This window comes from Berghia stephanieae, chromosome 5, assembly GCF_034508935.2.
Source record: "Berghia stephanieae isolate SIO BIC M18660-M18661 chromosome 5, UCSD_Bste_1.3, whole genome shotgun sequence".
Classification (NCBI taxonomy): domain Eukaryota; kingdom Metazoa; phylum Mollusca; class Gastropoda; order Nudibranchia; family Aeolidiidae; genus Berghia; species Berghia stephanieae.
The window spans coordinates 39,823,378-39,840,666 of NC_088364.1; the positions used below are offsets into that span (position 1 = coordinate 39,823,378).

Sequence of the window (17,289 nt, forward strand, 5' to 3'; positions counted from 1 at the left end):
GTGATAGTGGTTGTTGTAGTCGTGTTGGTATAGATGATGTGGTGGTGGTTGTAGTTGTAGTATTGTTGGTAGGAATTATGCTGTGGTGGTAGTTGCTGTAGTAGTTGTGGCAGGAATGATGATGTGGCAGTGGTGGTGGTTGTAGTAGTGGTGGTAGAGATCATGATGTGATGGTGGTGGTGGTTTAAGATACTCAATGTGCCAGGAGGTGTCATGCAATCATATTGATATGTTTTTAGTACAAAAATGTCTGTAGTAGACACTTTCTTTACTCACTTACCAGTCTGTTTTGACTGTTGTTATAAAAAATTGAGATCCATTTGTGTCAGGTCCAGCATTCGCCATGGACAACAACCCTAAGGATAAAGAAAAAAAAAGAGCGTAATATGTATATATATTCATTTGCGTATTTTGCTGAGGGAGCTTCTGCATAATGAGGTCGCTGATGAATATTTTGCACAGAAACCAGGATTAATCATAACAGCCTGTATGTGATAACATTATTACTGCAACTTGCAGTGCAAGGGCCTTTAATTGGTCATTTTCAGTGCTGCCAACCCTGGCCCATGAAAAGGAGATCCAAAACGAGTAAGATACAATCGCAAAGACTATAATTAGCACTAAATTTGATGACGGACAATTAGACCATACTTACTCTTTATTGAAAATATATAGATAGTATCTACTTCCAAGATCCATTAATAAATCTGATATGACCAACCCAGATAATACTATATTGAACTCCCTAATGGTCCAGGTCAACAAACAGATTAAAGTGTTTAAGTACACTAAAAGACTGCATGATTGTTAAAAATGCTTTTAAAAAATAAAAATTTAATAATACATACACTCCTGAGCAAAATATGTACAACGAGCAAAATGCGTAAGAATACGCACCACTGCATTTTCTACCATTAAAATTTTTGCTTATACTTAAAAATTTCAGTTTTTCAAATTAAACAGAGTCACAAACTTTGTTGATTTTTATTATTACCTACCAACTAATAATAAGCTTACTATTGAAAGTCCCTTACACCAAAGTCTCAAAGCGCTGTAAAGTGATAAGTTACACAAAATTTACTAACACATGCACATCGCAAACAGACAGTCACCCATGCACTCAAGTGAACACATGCATACACTACTTTCCCAACATACACAAACACATACAAAGTCACAGCCAAAAACATGTAATGCAGTGATCTCTGTTTATAAGTACCGTACTCCTGCAAGCATGATTCTGCTGTAAGAACACTCACGGTGCGAAACAGAACATTAACTATATAAATTTACTCCTTAATGAGCACGCTCATCGAAAAGCACTTCGCTAATTAGCACGCTCAGCTCCCCTTAGTACAGTCCAAGCCGGTTTATTGGGAAGGCTCAGTTCCCGAAAAATCGCCCCATTAAGCGGCCCCATGAAATTGAGCACTTTTCCAGATTTACCATTCTGCATTTATCCAGACTGGGACTAGCAATAAAACTTCTAACTGTACAAAGCAATTAATGAGTATGCCACTCATAACGGTTGCATAAGTAAGCAAAGGGTTAAGAATTCATTGTCTACCCATTCTTCCCATTGAACAAACAAACAAACAAACAAATCCATCACTCATTACCCATTGCACCACTGGTTTGTTTACATGTGAACCTAGCATTGAGGCCATGACCATGAACGTGACGATGGCAGTTGACAACATTGACAAGGGAAAGAGGTAAATTCTATTTTTCACATCTCTGTGATGACTATGACAAACGGTTTGACCACACACCCAATTGGCTGTTGAGATAGACACTAACAGGGGATACAGGTAAATTCTAATGTTCACACCTGTGGTGAATAGTATGACCACACATCCGGTTGACCGTCCTGTTAGACTACTTTGCATTATATGAACCATCGTTTTAAATGATTGAAGACAGCAAAAAAGCTCTTTTATGGGGACGGCCATTAAAAAATTTCATCCATCCAGATTAAGGGGCTGAGAATTAGAAAGGGTATGACTTTTATATATTAAAAATTTAATTCCCCAGGAATTGTCCCACTAAAGCAGCTGTTCCAATTAAGTGGTGTCCCGAATACTGGCTTGGACTGTATTACTTAAAAATTACAAAAAATAAAAGAAAATGAATAAATAACCAAAAAGAAAAATCCATTTTTTTCAATACAAAAGATTGACACACTGGGTTAACAGAAACCATCAAAATACTCAACACATTATGCATGATTCAAACCTCTCTATCCCATCATTACTTCGCTTATGCAAAGCAATTAACACCCCAGTGATGAAATGGAAAATTGCATGTCCATCATAAAATCATAAGTAATATCAACAGGTAGACTAGGTGGCTAATTGAAATGGTATGAGGAGGGGGAGGGGTATACTATTACTATTACTATTACTATTACTACTACTACTACTACTACCACCACAACTACGATCTACATTTATCAATAATCAAAATTCTTTTCTCCATGGCGATATTGTCCTCACCATCTACATAGCGGCCACATTTTCAAAGCGCTAAAACAGGACAGCAAAACCATCATGATCCCAAACAGCAGTGTTTGGACTATTATATAATATTATAATCTAGATTTAGTAGAGCTTTTTCTGTTTCTTTTTTACATTTGCTTATCAAAAGGAATAATCCTGGGACATGCAAGGGTAATTTATTTTGATACATATATACAGTACAATTTCAACCAAAAATATTTTCTCCAGATTGCCAAATCGGACAGTCTAGATTTTATCAGGACAGTTGGCAGCTAAGCATCTGTGCTATGTATTCATACATTTATTTATTAATACAATATATTTTCATACAGTTTAAAATTCTGAAAGGTATGCATGACAAAGGAAAAAAACAACTCTGACCTGGTTTTTCGTGCTTCTTTATAAAGTTCTCATCCTGAAATTTGTTTCCATATATACTTTTTCCTCCTGTGCCATCACCTCGAGTGAAGTCACCTCCTTGACACATAAACTCAGGAATGACTCGATGGAAAGCAGAGCCTTTATAGCCAAAGCCTTTCTCACCAGTACAAAGAGCTCTGAAGTTTTCTGGGGGAACAAGGATTGGTATTTATTTCAAGGGATTTTAAACAGCGCTTGCTGCATGTTTAAAGCCATAAAAACATCAGTAATAAAGAAGACAACTGTGATATGGAGTGAAGTTTGTTTGTTTGTTTTTAAGGGTTTTACGGCACTTGCAACACATTAAGGTCATATCAATGCCAGTAAAAAGGAAGAAAATGGGATAGTAAAAAGTTCTAGAATTACAATTAAAGCACCCAAGAAAAGGTAAGACAAAGGGGAATTTGTTCAAATAGGAAAAAGATGTAGATTCCAAGAGCACACTATCAGTGTACTTAGTATGAGATCACCTAAAAATCTCATCCAGACACAAGCACAGGTCCCAACTAAGAGGGATACACTCAAATGTTTACAAATCATCATCATCATCATCCATCGTGGTTTGTGCTCTTGAGCACGTTGTCGGTCAGCTGTCTCCACGAATCACGATAATCTGTGGTGCGCATGAAATCTGTGTTGCATTTAAAATCACATTTGGCCATTCTTAGGTTATTTAAATAAGTCATTCTTTGTCTTCCTCCAGCTTTCTTTCCTACGATCATCCCAGATTAACATTACCACATCATATATATATGTAAACAAAACAATACAGTGCATAACAGAGAAATAACTATACACTTGACTGCCTCCCTCCCACTCCCAGCTAGGGTATCCGGCCAGAGCAGGGCAAAAGTAATCTCATTCCAAGATAAAGACAGAAAGCAAGTTGGAAACAGATATAGGAGGATAGAAGACACAGTAAGTGCCTCCCTGCCCACGGAGTGAAGTTTCAGGTGCGTGGATGATCCAAAGTCAGTGATATTTGTTGAGCCTCCTAGTCAAAAGGAACAATACCAGGAAATACAAAGGAACTCGGATACAACAGGTTTAGTGGGACTAGCAAAAAATCCCCGTTGTAGCCGAGTCCCATTATATCCATGCACACAGAATTTTAAGGGAAGCAATACTGAGGGGCTGAGGGGAAAGTCAATTTATGCTCACTCTACGATAAATTACAGACGCACATCAGAACCCTGGAGGCCCTAGGTGTCAGTGGTGACACTTAAGGTGTTATCTTGACCCCTCTCGTCCTCCACAAACTGCCGGAGAACAAAAGCCTAGAGTGGACTCGTGAAGGGAAGGAAAGGAAAGCAACTTGGAGGATCTCCTTTTATTTCTCCACTCGGAAATCCTCAGTCGAGAACAGTCATAAACGTTCCGTGCAGAGCAATACAATCCAAAACCAGAGCGAAAGGGTGCTAGATACACAACATCAACTCTTCACACCAATTCGCATCGAGTTCACCCAAACAACTGTAGCGTGTGCGGCAAACACCACCCAATGGTGAAACGTCATTCTTGGCAGCGACTAGACCTCAACGGCCGCAAAATGCAGTGTTATGAGAAAGGTTTGTTTCCTGTGCATGGGTCCTCATCGGATTAAGAACTGCAGATCCCAGGCCAGATGTGATTCGTGTGGTGGAAGGCACCACCACTTCATATGTACCTCATCGAACAATCCAGTACGAAACATGAATAGTGATCCAGAGCTCGACCAGACTCAGTCTCTACATGTGAAAGCCATACCAGTGAAATCGTGTGTAACAGTTCTTCAGGCTGCTCGTGTTGCTGCGGTGAATAGTGATAGTACAGTAGAATTACTTTCAACCGAAATTTTGGGGACCTTCTAAACCATTTCGGTTTAAAGACATTTTGGTTTAAAGCAAGTTCCCGTTTTGCAATGTTCTTCAAGGGTAGTAACTATTTAAGTTTAAGGAATTTGCTCATTTAATCGTATCATAGGTTTCCCGTTAAATGGAGTTGTTGAATAAATGCCGTCTTCGTAACCATTAATTTTTAAAATTTTTTTTGGTGTGTTTAAAAAATATTTTTGGGGGTTTTCGTTTTCAATTCAAAATTATTCAAAGAGTTGAGTTCGGGATGCCGTGTATTTTACATATCTCTGTCTTGATCAACTTTTTTTTCATCAACTTCACATAGTATTTTGATTTTAAACTCCAACGTGTAAGCACAGTGCTTTCTTTTAGACATCTTTTAGTAAAATGCTAAGCTAAAATAAGATCGAAAGTTCTTGTGCGATAATTGATAATGAATGACGCGCAGCGACTCAGAGGTGAAGTGAAATGGATATGAAAAGGCGTGTCAATGCTAAGCTTTCTACTACACACCCCTCTTTTGTTGAGAAGCCATTAGGTTCAAAGGCCTAGTTACATAGAACCTCACCCCCCCCCCCCCCCCCACACACACACACACACACATTTAAACAAAGTGGAAATGAAGTGGCATGTCAATGGTAAGTTGTCTACCACCACCCCCCCCCCCCCTCCCTCCTTATTCTCGTGTTGAAAATTTGTCAGTTCCAAAGCATCAACACACGAGCGAGAACATCTCGCTTGCGTGATTTTACACCCCAACTCCCCATCTTTCCTCATTTTTCGCCTGCCAGTCACCCGCTGTCTTCCTTTTCCAGTCTGTGCGATTGTGGTGTTGGCCAAACCCAAGTGCAGTGATTGAAGTGTTTGCCTACCCCCCCCCCCCCCACCCCCACCCATCACCCTCATCTTATACTTACGCTCTTTGTTTAATATCGCCGGGCATTATTGCGTGTGGCCACCTTCCCGAATTTTTGAAGAAAAATAGAGAGAGAAAAAGGGAAGGTGCTCTCAAGTTGTTTCGGTTTAAAGAAAGTCCTGCTTAGAAGTATTTCGGTTCATCGTAAGAATTAGTACAAAGATAATGAAGAAACTAGTACAATTTATTAAATTCTTTGCGGTTTAAGGTATTTTTCGGTTTAGCTTCTTTCGGTTTAAAGTAATTTTACTGTAATTACAACATAAAAGTCAATATTCTCTTTGACAGCGGCTCCGATAGGAGTTACATTTCTTCTGAGTGCATTCGAAAATTGAATTTAGCAGTTGTTGGCAAGGAGAATATTTCTGTGGCTACCTTTGGACAATCAAAACCACATCTGCCAGTGATTAGACAGAAATACAAATTATCACTAGTCTGTCATAATAATAATGGAACTGAAGAAATGACTGTCATTGAGTCACCCATGATCTGTCCCCCTATCCAAAATCCCAAATTACCCCCTGAAATTATCAGAATAATACAAGGGAAAGGTTTGAAATTGGCTGAAGGATCATGTGTGGACAGTGACAGTCCTTTGAAAATTGATATTCTTGTTGGTTTAGATTATTTTTGGAAATTTGTGAAACCAAATGTATGTTCAATAACGGAATATCTGTCTGCACGAGAGACCAAGTTTGGGTGGATAATCTCAGGCTCTTGGGAAAAGGGTGCAAAAGGGGGTGATTATAATCACATTGGCCAACAACTCTTGTGCATGACTGATATTACGGATCAGCTTTGTCATAAGCTTTGGGATCTGGATGCCATTGGAATTTCAGATGATGTACATAATGTATTTGATTCATATGCAAAAGTCGTTGATCATTTCAATAGGATGTGTCAATTTGATGGAGAATGTTATGTTGTTCAATTGCCATGGCTAGATGGTCAACATGAAAAGTTAGTGGATAATCTACTGATTGCTAAGAAAAGATCTGACAACCTCACCAAACGCTTGGATTCGAACCCCTCTTTATGCACAGCTTACAATGCTGTTTTATCAGAGATGGAGACCAGTGGTATTATCCACGAGGTACCTCCACATGAAATAGAAACTCGCAATCCCACATTCTATTTGCCACATAGGCCAGTGGTGTGAGAAAGTAGCGTGACAACCAAAATACAACCAGTATTTGATGGTTATGTGAAAGGTCCCGATGGTATATCTTTGAATGATTGCATGTCAAAAGGGCCAAATCTCATCCTGAATCTGATCGAGATAATGCTGCGATTTCGCAGATGGAAATTTGGACTAACTTCAGACATTACAAAGGCATTTTTACAAATCATAGTGAGCAAAGTTGATCAAAATGTTCATAGATTCATTTGGGATGTCAATGGTCAGATGAAGGTTGAGATTTGACAAGTGTGGTCTTTGAGAATGCTAGTAGTCCATTTCCTTTGAATGCTACTATCAAATTACATTTGCAAAAATATGAAGATTCTGTTGTTGTGAATGAATTGAAAAACAATTTGTACGTTGATGATTGGCTCTCTGGTGCAGATACTGAAGAGGAAATAGAGCAAATGGTCACTAGGGCAAGTGATATAATGAATCAAGGATGTTTTCCCCTTGCTAAATGGGGCTCTGATTCGTCTTCTATATCTCAAAGCACCTACAGAGAATTTGACTTTGATGCTGAATCTGCTGGATTCCGATCATTGAAAATACTAGGAATGCATTGGTCTACCAAAGAAAACTTTCTACTTTGAAACAGTCCCTGAACCTGAAAGTCTGCAGTACACTAAGTGCCTTGTCCTGAGCTTTATAGCGAGGATCTATGATATGATGGGTTTCCTAAACCCCTTTACCAAAATGGTCAAAATCCTATTTCAGGAGATTAGGCTTGGCCTGGGATGACCCTTTACCCCAAGCTTTACAAAACAAAATCGAGTCAGTGGGCTCATGAATTTAAAGAAATAAGTCAATGGAAGATTCCAAGATGTCTTACAGTGACATCATGGAAGAATTGTAACAGTATTGAACTACTTGTTCTTTCAGACGCCTCTGAACGAGCATTCGGGTGCTGTGTGTATTTGAAAGTGTGTGAAGAAGATGGATGTGAAAAATTATCTTTGGTTTCTAGGGTTAGGGTGGCCCCCTTGAAGAAAATCACAATTCCAAGAATGGAATTATTAAGTGCAGTGTTAGGAGCCAGACTGCTTTCCTTTGTAAGATCTGCATTGGTGTTGCCTTCAGACACACCCTATTCATGTTATACAGATTCCACCATTGTGGTACAATGGATCAAGTCTGATCCTGAGAAGCGGAAGCAATTTATCAGAAATAGAGTTACTGAAATACAAACTCTGACAAGTCCATCCAGTTGGAGTCACTGTCCAAGGGTTGAAATTTTACAACCAAATTACCAAATTACAAATTGATTAATGCTATTCAAATATGATAGATTTTATTATGCTTAAATTATCAATTTATTGTTGTTTTATTTGCATTGTAAAGCTCCTCTAAGCACATTGTGGATCTTGGCGCTATATAAATTCATTCATTATTATAAGGGTTAGAAACCCTGCGGACATGCTTACCCATGGCATATCTGCCCACGAGTTGATGAATTCAGACAAATAGCTCCAAGGTCCTGGATACATTGAAATCAATGATTCATGCCAAATTCATGAAGAGATGAACCCAGAAATCTATGAGATGGTTCAAACCAACCCAGTCAATGTAGCTATTGGGGGTGCCACCTCTGTTGTTGATTTTGAACGATTTGGTAAATTAACCAAAGCTATTAGAGTTATGGGATAGGTGCTAAGATTTGTTGACAACTTAAAACAGTCCCGCAACTCCAATTATGATAAGATAAGAAAGGCAGACCCTTTGATCCTGATGAACTGGAAACTGCAAAGACATGCATAACAAAACGTGTTCAAGAAGCAAATTTCAGTGATGAAATTCATTGTTTGAAAGAGGGTAAAGCTGTGAACAAACGCTCACTTCTTAACAAATTGTCTCCTTTCATCAATCAAAATGGTTTGTTAAGAGTTGGCGGGAGATTACAAATGTCTCATGTACTTTCATATGATAAAAAACATTCTATTGTTTTGCCAAAATGCCACGTAGCTATGTGCTATGTTATTGGTTAGATTCCAACTTGATGAAACATGCAGGTGTATCTGTTTTGCTATCATCTTTAAGAAGTAATTATTGGATATTTGGTTTGAGATCTCTTTGTGAGAACGTTTCCACCAATGTGTTGATTGTCAAAGACAAGATTCTAGGCATGTAATGTAAAATTTGCTCCCATACCTTCTGACAGAATTGATCGTTCACCCCCATTTTCCATTGTGGTGTGGACCATGCTAGCCCTCTGTATTACTCAGACGTGGGTGAAAAGAAGAACTACATTCTACTGATCACATGCGCAGTTATCAGAGCTTTACATTTAGAACTGGTGCCTTCTCTATCATTAAATGACTTCATATTGGAGTTTAGACGGTTCTGCGCTCGAAGGAGTGCCATCTGTCATTTACTAAGATAACGCCAAAACGTTCAAGGCTGCAAGCGGCCTTCTGCAACACCATTTAGGTCATGCTGCGCCGGTCTGGAAATTCAGCATTCCATTGGCACCCTCCCTGGCATGGAGGTTGGTGGGAACAACTCAACTAAGTCTGCTCTTAGAAAATCCATTGGCAGGGAAATGATTAGCAAATCTGAACTTGAAACCACATTGTATGAAGTTGAAGTTGAAGTTATTAATGCTAGACCTTTAACTTATGTTGATGAAGACAAAGAACCTCTGACTCCTTCTCACTTCTTGCTTGGGCGAAACTCACCCTTTGATGCTTCACATGTCAAAACTCGAACCCCTTAGAATGCTAATGAGTTTAATGTTTCGCACAAGAAACATCTTTTAGCTCTTGATGAATTCTGGAGAATCTGGAGTAAAGATTATATCAGAAATCTTCCCACTGTGGGGCATGTTAGAGATAAAAACAAACTTCAAGTTGGTTCTCTGGACCTTATTAGAGAAGAAAACACACCAAGAATGAAATGGCCATTGGGGAGGGTATGTAGGTTGATCCAAAGCAAAGATGGACTGATGAGAGCAGTTGGAGTGAAAACTGAGAAAGGGGAATTAATCAGAGCTGTCCAGAAACTTCATAAGCTTGAAATTTCGAATGATGAAAATGGAATAGAAATTGAGAATCCAGTATCAGAGAATACTGATCGAACCGCTGAACTTGACTGTGTTGTTTCACGGTCGAAATGGGTAGAGCTATCAGACCACCCCAAGACCTTTGATTTATAATCATTTAATGTTAGAAAATTTGTTGTTTTGTTTTGTTCATTTTGTTTTGTTTTTTTTTAGAAATTGTTATGCTGGCCTCAGATGGGGAGTGTTAAAAATAATCATGATCTGAGTTCAGGGGAGAGAACTGTAAACGTTATTGCTGTATAATTTGATGTGTGTTTATTTTAGATTGTCTCCCTTTAACTTGTTGTTTTGACCCGGAACTACTGGCAGATGATGATGATATGTTGTTGATTGGATTGGATGGATTGGCGGTTGGAATTTTATTCGTCTTGTTTTGTTACTTTTATTTTGGTCGAAACAATAAACTCAGTTCAATAGCATACAACAGCACAGCTCGTTATTGACTATATTTTTGTACATAACATGAGCTAAGATCCCCATTTCCCAGAATATTTTCTTAGAATTTTAGCACTTCAATAGGCTGTGAAACAAAATGAAAAAGTATACTTAGGACAAAAAGAGCCTTAATACTTTATTATTAAACCCCTTAAACATACAGCACTCACCATGAAGTTGGCTTCAAAGTTGCTAAAGGGAAGGTGTGGAGTTGAAGAAGCACTGTTGGTGTGCTTTATTTGGCCCTCTTAGGGCCATGGGAGGATGACTGAGTGGAAGTGCCCTTCCTCTTTCTCCCTTGAATTTGAGTGGACTGTACTGGAGGTGGGGGAGGATGCAATTAATTTTTTTTACTGGCGGTGCGAAATTGCCGGAAATGCCTTAAGTTATGTGTGCCCTCCTCTTTTCTTCTTGAATAGGTAGCTTTTCTCAACTGGGTACTTAACTTGTAACTCACACCCCCGTTGTAGCCGTATTCCAAGAGAGATTTCCCCGTTACAACCATGCATTATTTAAATAAATTATATAGGCCGCAGAGCAGGGATTTTAAGATTTCTTCTTGTAGCAAGCTCAAGGCCATTATACTAGAGCTGTACTGTTCTGTATAAAATCATCTGAGTCTGAGATGATGGCAATGCATAACACAAATACATACAAATGCTCATCGAGCATAAGCAATGCTGTCAAATTTTACAGAGTTAGCTCAGATGATCCTTCTTCATTAAACAGGCTATCAATTTGCATATGTGCATCTTTGAAGGCTTAATGTTACTCAGAAGCTTTATATCATCAAGTAGGTTGTGCCATAATAGCAACATATCTGGGGAAAATGAGTAAAGATGACTGTCAACATAAGATGGAGAGAACATCAAAAGATTGATTCCTCATGTGACTGGCTTGTATCCTACACAGCTTCATTTGGTATTTATCTATAAATATCTCCGTATATGGCCATTTAATCCTTTGTACAAAGTTGTTATCGTAGCCTAAACTAAAATATGTAGCATCTAAAATGAAGCAATGATTTTCACTGCAGTTTAGGACATAGTCAACAGTCATTTTTTGACCATATCATGGCCCAACATGTTTCGTAAATGTCAATACAGTTAAGTCGAGACTCGAGATTTGGCCAAATCAAAAGGTCAAATTCTTATTCCTGCAGAAAATTTTTGAAAATGAGGAATGAGTGATGACATGTTGCTAAAGAATTAACACTGCATTTTGTTGAAAGAAAGGGGCAACACACAGTCAAAATGTGATGTGTGCACATAAAGTTCTATTATTTTTTTCAAGCGATTTTGGTGAAATCATTGTACTGTTCCCTAATAAGCGACTCTTCTTATAGAGGAATCAAATTGAATCAATACTTGACTTTCGGACTCTCCAATCATACAATACTTGGTTTCTTTTCTTCGTTGTTTAACGATGTCTGTCTTTATATCTTTGACAAAACAAATTATGACGACAGTAGCAGTAGTAGTTAGCATATTGCTACACCTCCAAATTTATTTCGTCAACCCTTCTAAAGTCTTCCTCTGCCCTAAGGACGGTTTCGTAGCCACCTTCAAGTTTAGTGGCTGGACTGTGGAGGACAATGTGATCGCTGGTCTCTGGGGCTGCCTGACATTTCTGGCAGGCATCACAGTTTCGAAGTTTCCATCTGCACATATTTGATGAAGTTCTGCCATGTCCAGTTAAGAGGAAGACTGAGGAATTCCAGTATTTCCTGGCGTTATTGAATGCAGGCAGTCTTTTGGTTGGATCTTTAATGATGTTTCCTCCTCTTGGTGTTTCCCTGTTCCACATTTCTCTCCAGTTTTCCTCCAAACTGGTCTGCCATTTTTGTTAGGTGGAAAGGTCTTCTCGATTTGAGTCTTGTTGTTGAAGGTGCCTGCTATATTACTGATTTTATGGGAATGTTGGCTGTGGCTTCGTCAATTCTTGCATGCATCCTTTGATGACGAGTTACAGTACCTTGCACTTGCATACATACTTACTATGTCAGCAGTGCATTCCCCATCATATTTTCCTATAGATTTTAGAGCTTAGAAATAATAATTTACTGTAATCATATTATTATCGGCATCATAATCATCATCATCATTATTACTATTACTATTATTATCATTAAATGAATATAATAATAATCTTTAAAATTATTCTGTATATAACTGCTTGAGTCTGATAAAAGAAATTTTCAATAATTCAATTTCTATATATAAATATACCTTATATGTACATCAGGTGCGAGAAAAAAAAAATGGAAAAGTTTAGAAGTCTGCAAGAAGCAAGATTATAAATGATGCAAGTTTGAAATTTTACCACAATAAAACCCATTTATTTAAATTTTATGTACCGTACACAATTTTTCAGGAAAAAATATATTGAAAATATCAACCCTAAAATTGCTTTTATAAACGCATCTCATACCATGCCAGCATATTAACCATATTAAAGATTTGGGTCATAATTCTAAAATTTTGATAAAATCTTATGATCTCCCATTTTGCTTTATGACTATACATAACCATTTCCCCCATGATCCGCTTAATTTCTAATGCCTTGAATAGTAATTCAATCCCATGCATTTTGAGTTGACTTTCTTAACTCTGATTCTGTGTAAAAAGTTGTACAACCCTTACATACCATGTTGGACATCATTGATTAAACACTGTAGTCATCAGATTCAAGTCAAGACTCATTGTAGGCCATTTATCTTAAGAAGTAAATCAAATGTGATTACTGCTTTAAATTGAAGTTTGTGTATTTGTTTGAAGAAAAAAATATTCCAGACTCTATCCCATTTGGTTTTTCAAGACAGGGTAACTTCATTGACAAGTCACACCACATTGCTGAAAACAAGACGCAAGTTTGGAAAATTTCGATAACACTAAGTTTATATGACTTTGGTATTACAAGTATAGTTGTTTTTTGTTTTTTTTATCAAATAGAGTATTTTTTAGCAAACTTGGCAAGTACTAACATGAGGTCTTGCTCTTGTTGCCTATAAATTTTCAAATGTTTTTGATTTCTGCCTCGTACTGAAACAGTGTCCTACTTTTTTCCAGTTTTTTTTCTTCTCGTACCCTATATATAGGTATATGGTAAAGGCCTCTAACAAACAAGAAAATTAAATCTTACCTGCAGTCTTGGGAACTACATCTTCATAAAGCTGTAGATAAAAGAGTGGAGGATATTTCTTTACTAAATATATTTTTGTTTGTTTGTTGCTTTAGGTCTCTTCCAACACAATTGAGGTTATATGAGAGACCGCTGAAACAAAAAAAACAAGCAATCTAACAAAAATAGTACAAATGTAAATCAAAATCATAACCTAAAGATATCATAAGCTAAATTATAAATAACCAAGAACAAACAGGCAGAAGATTTACAGAAAAAAAAAATATCCCCTGTCAAATATATAATGAAACCTTCAGACACATATAACTAATAAGATCACCAATATGTTTAGACTATGCTTTGCCCCATCCCTTCCCTGTCGACCATCAACCCACCAAGACCACCACTGATTGGTCTTGTTACGTTTGACTTTTGGCGCTAGTCAGACCTGATGTCATAAAAATTGGACTGTCACCAAAATTCATGCAACTGAGAACAGGTGTCATAATATGATCCAAGACAGGATTGTGATTTTTCTGCAGAGATGCATCACTTAGCAGCTTGAGCTTTCATCAGAAGTAATGTTTTGTACCACAAAATCAGCTAAACAGTTTCTTTTAAAATCTCAAGACAATGGAACACAGATCTGCTGAAGATTATCATCAATGAAACCGAAAACAAACAGTCTTTGTTCTATGTTTGATTTTAGGAGTTGTACGAACGTGTGATACTTTTTGGTCATTTCAGTTAGTTAAAGGAAGATGACAGGGGAAGAGTTGCAGCTCTCAATTTGAAAGCATCAAAGAAAAAGAAAGAAGGGGGCTGGTTCAAAGAGAGAGCAGAAAATTCCACAAGCAATCCATAAATGCATCTAATCCATTTTGATATCTAAAAGTAAAAGTAAAAGTCGTGTCTAAGCACAGGCAATGGAACAAAAAATTAAAATATCCATATCCTGAACTGAAAATTTGGTTTCATAAGTATATTCAAATGAGTCAAGTTTGAGGAAAATCAAAAGCGTGTGCTTCCCACCCTTGGTCCACTTGAGCCTTCTCTTTGAATTCATTTCAAATTTGTGAATACTTTTCTTTCAACCTTATCACGTAGCCACTTATTCAGTGATGATAATGGCAATTTGTCAAAAAGGAGGAAAATGCATCAGTCCATCGGGCAAACTCAAGTCAAAATGCAAAAATTACATACACAATATGATACAGTGCAACCTCCCGATAACGACATGCCACGGGACCGAGTTTTTATGTCGTTATCCGGAGGTGTCGTTATTTAGAGGTTTCCAAGATGGCGGACAAAGTGGGCGTGGTAAGGCCCGCGGGACCAGTTTTTATTAACATTTACAAAACAAACAAAACATTGTAGTGTATTCCTCTTGGAGGATTCTTGTGCGTGTGTCTGGATGAGACTTTTAGGTGATCTGAACTGAGTACACTGGTAGTGTGCTCCTGGACTCTACATCTGTTGCCTAGTTAAACCATTCCCCTTTGTCTAACTTTTTCTTATGTCATTTCAATTGTAAATCTAGCCTAGAATGTTTTTTACTATCCAATTTTCTTCCTTTTTACTGACATAGATGTGTCACAAGCGCTGTAAAACCCTGTAAAACAAACAAAAACAGGTAATTCGGACCCTGCGAGTTAGATAAAATTCCTCCTCCTCCTCCCACAAAAACACTACTACTACTACTATTGCTACTACTACTACTACTACTACTACTACTACTACTACATACTACTACTACTATATATATTATTATTATTATTATTATTATTATTATTATTATTATTATTATTATTACTACTACTACTACTACTACTACTACTACTACTTCTACTACTACTACTATTACGACGACGACTACTACTACTACTACTACTACTACTACTACTACTACTACTACTACTACTACTACTACTACTACTATCACCACATAATATCACATTTTCCAAGATTTTGTGTTTACTTGCTTACACGTACATTTATACCTTGGTTTTTATTACTGCATACCAGCCAAGATTCGTCAAAAAAAAGGCTGCGTTCTCATTGGTTTCAAAAGCTGCGTTCTCATTGGTTCAAGCCGGAATCGTTTTTATAAACTTTGAGTACTCATACTCGGTATTTTTAGTATCAGATATCTACGAAAACTGTCGAAAATCGCCAAAATGATGTCGTTATTTCGGAGGTTTTATCAAAAAGTGCCTCGTTATTTGGAGGTTTTTTTTACTGATCTTAAATAGAAAAAAAATCGGGACCACGGGTCAATGTCGTTATCAGGAGGTTGTCGCTATTCGGAGGTGTCGTAATCGGGAGGTTCCACTGTAGTTATGTAACATTTTATAATATATACTTCTATTTATCTAATGAATTGTCTTTTCCAGAAAATAATTCAAATGGTTCACAATATTAATCATACTGCTATCTACATCAAGAGATGATAAATCTAGACAAAGGAAAAATAGTAAATTTAAAATAATTTGAACAATTGCTTTCAGAGTCGATCATCACCCTTGCTTATTGTAAAATTTTATCTTTCTATTTCTATGATAAGATGACTTCTAAAAATTATAACATGAAGATGATATGTTTTGTTGTTTTTAAGGGTTTTACGGCGCTTGCAACACATTTTGGTTATATCAGTGCCAGTAAAAAGGAAGAAAATGGGATAGTAAAAAGTTCTAGAATTACAATTAAAGCACCCAAGAAAAAGACATAGGGGAACTGGGAACAATTAGGGATCAGATGTAGATTCCAATGTACTTAGTTTGAGATCACCTATAAGTCTCATCCAGACACAAGCACAAAATCCAACAAAGATGAATCCACTCAAACGCTTACATTATACATTCAAAATAGCAAATATAATAATAATACATAACAGAGAGATGAATTACAAGGAAAAAAATATCATCTCCCAAAACAATAACTATGCATTTGACTGTTTCCTTCCCCGCTAGGACTCCGGCCAGGACAAAACCAAGTAATCTCATTCCAAGACAAAGACAGAAAGCATGTTGGAAAACGTATCTAAATATAACGGGATAGAAGACACAGTATGTACTCCCCTGCCCACTATGGAAGGTCAGGAACCCCACCCAGATGAAGATGATACAACAGTGGTTGAGTGAGAAATATGGGTGTGTGTGTGAGAGAGAGAGAGAGAGAGAGAGAGAGAGAGAGAGAGAGAGAGAGAGAGAGGGGGGGGGGGGGGGGGGGGGGGGGGGGGGGGGGGGGGGGGGAGAGGAGGGGGGGGAGAGAGAGAGGGGGGGGGAGAGAGAGAGGGAGAGACTACCACACATCTGTTCATCTAAGGACACCATTGGCCTTGTTTGTTTAGGCTCACGTCATAAAATTGCGAATGTCACCAAAATTCATGCAACTGAGCACAGGTGTCAAAATTTGACACAAGTCATGATGGTGACTTTTTCATCCATCTACCGTGGAGCCACCTGAGCGCTTTTCATAGAAAAAAGTTTGACACTGCTAACAAAGCGGAACATTTCAAAGTAAATCCCAAAACCACGGAATTCCGTGGATCCGAGGAAGATTATCATCACTGCTTTTTACAAAAGCTGAATGATTTAATCTTCATTACTCACTTCTCTCAAAAACTTACGCCTTGACATCCATTTTACTCTTTCATATTACTTATATTTTTGAGATTTGTTCAGTATTTTTTATTTCCGCCATTTAAGTAAGATTACTGTCAAGAATTTATCACACCTGCAGCTACTCTCAAACTGGAGATGGAATCCTGCAAGTCCTCACACAATATCTAACTTATCATCATCTCATCAAGATTGTATAAAATACAT

The 17,289-nt window shown here is 37.6% G+C and overlaps 1 protein-coding gene across 3 annotated transcripts in view; it reads right to left on the minus strand.

Annotated features, from left to right (window-relative positions):
* Positions 1–17,289, minus strand: part of LOC144972902 (uncharacterized) — a 37,278-nt gene that overhangs the window by 8,028 nt on the left and 11,961 nt on the right. For all 3 annotated transcript variants that reach the window (XM_078914702.1, XM_078914700.1, XM_078914701.1), the window contains exons 2-4: positions 13,484–13,514; positions 2,880–3,065; positions 281–356 (exon numbers count right to left, since the gene is read on the minus strand). In XM_078914702.1, the coding sequence (XP_078770828.1) occupies positions 281–356; positions 2,880–3,065; positions 13,484–13,514 (293 nt within the window). The remainder of the gene's footprint in view (positions 1–280; positions 357–2,879; positions 3,066–13,483; positions 13,515–17,289) is intronic.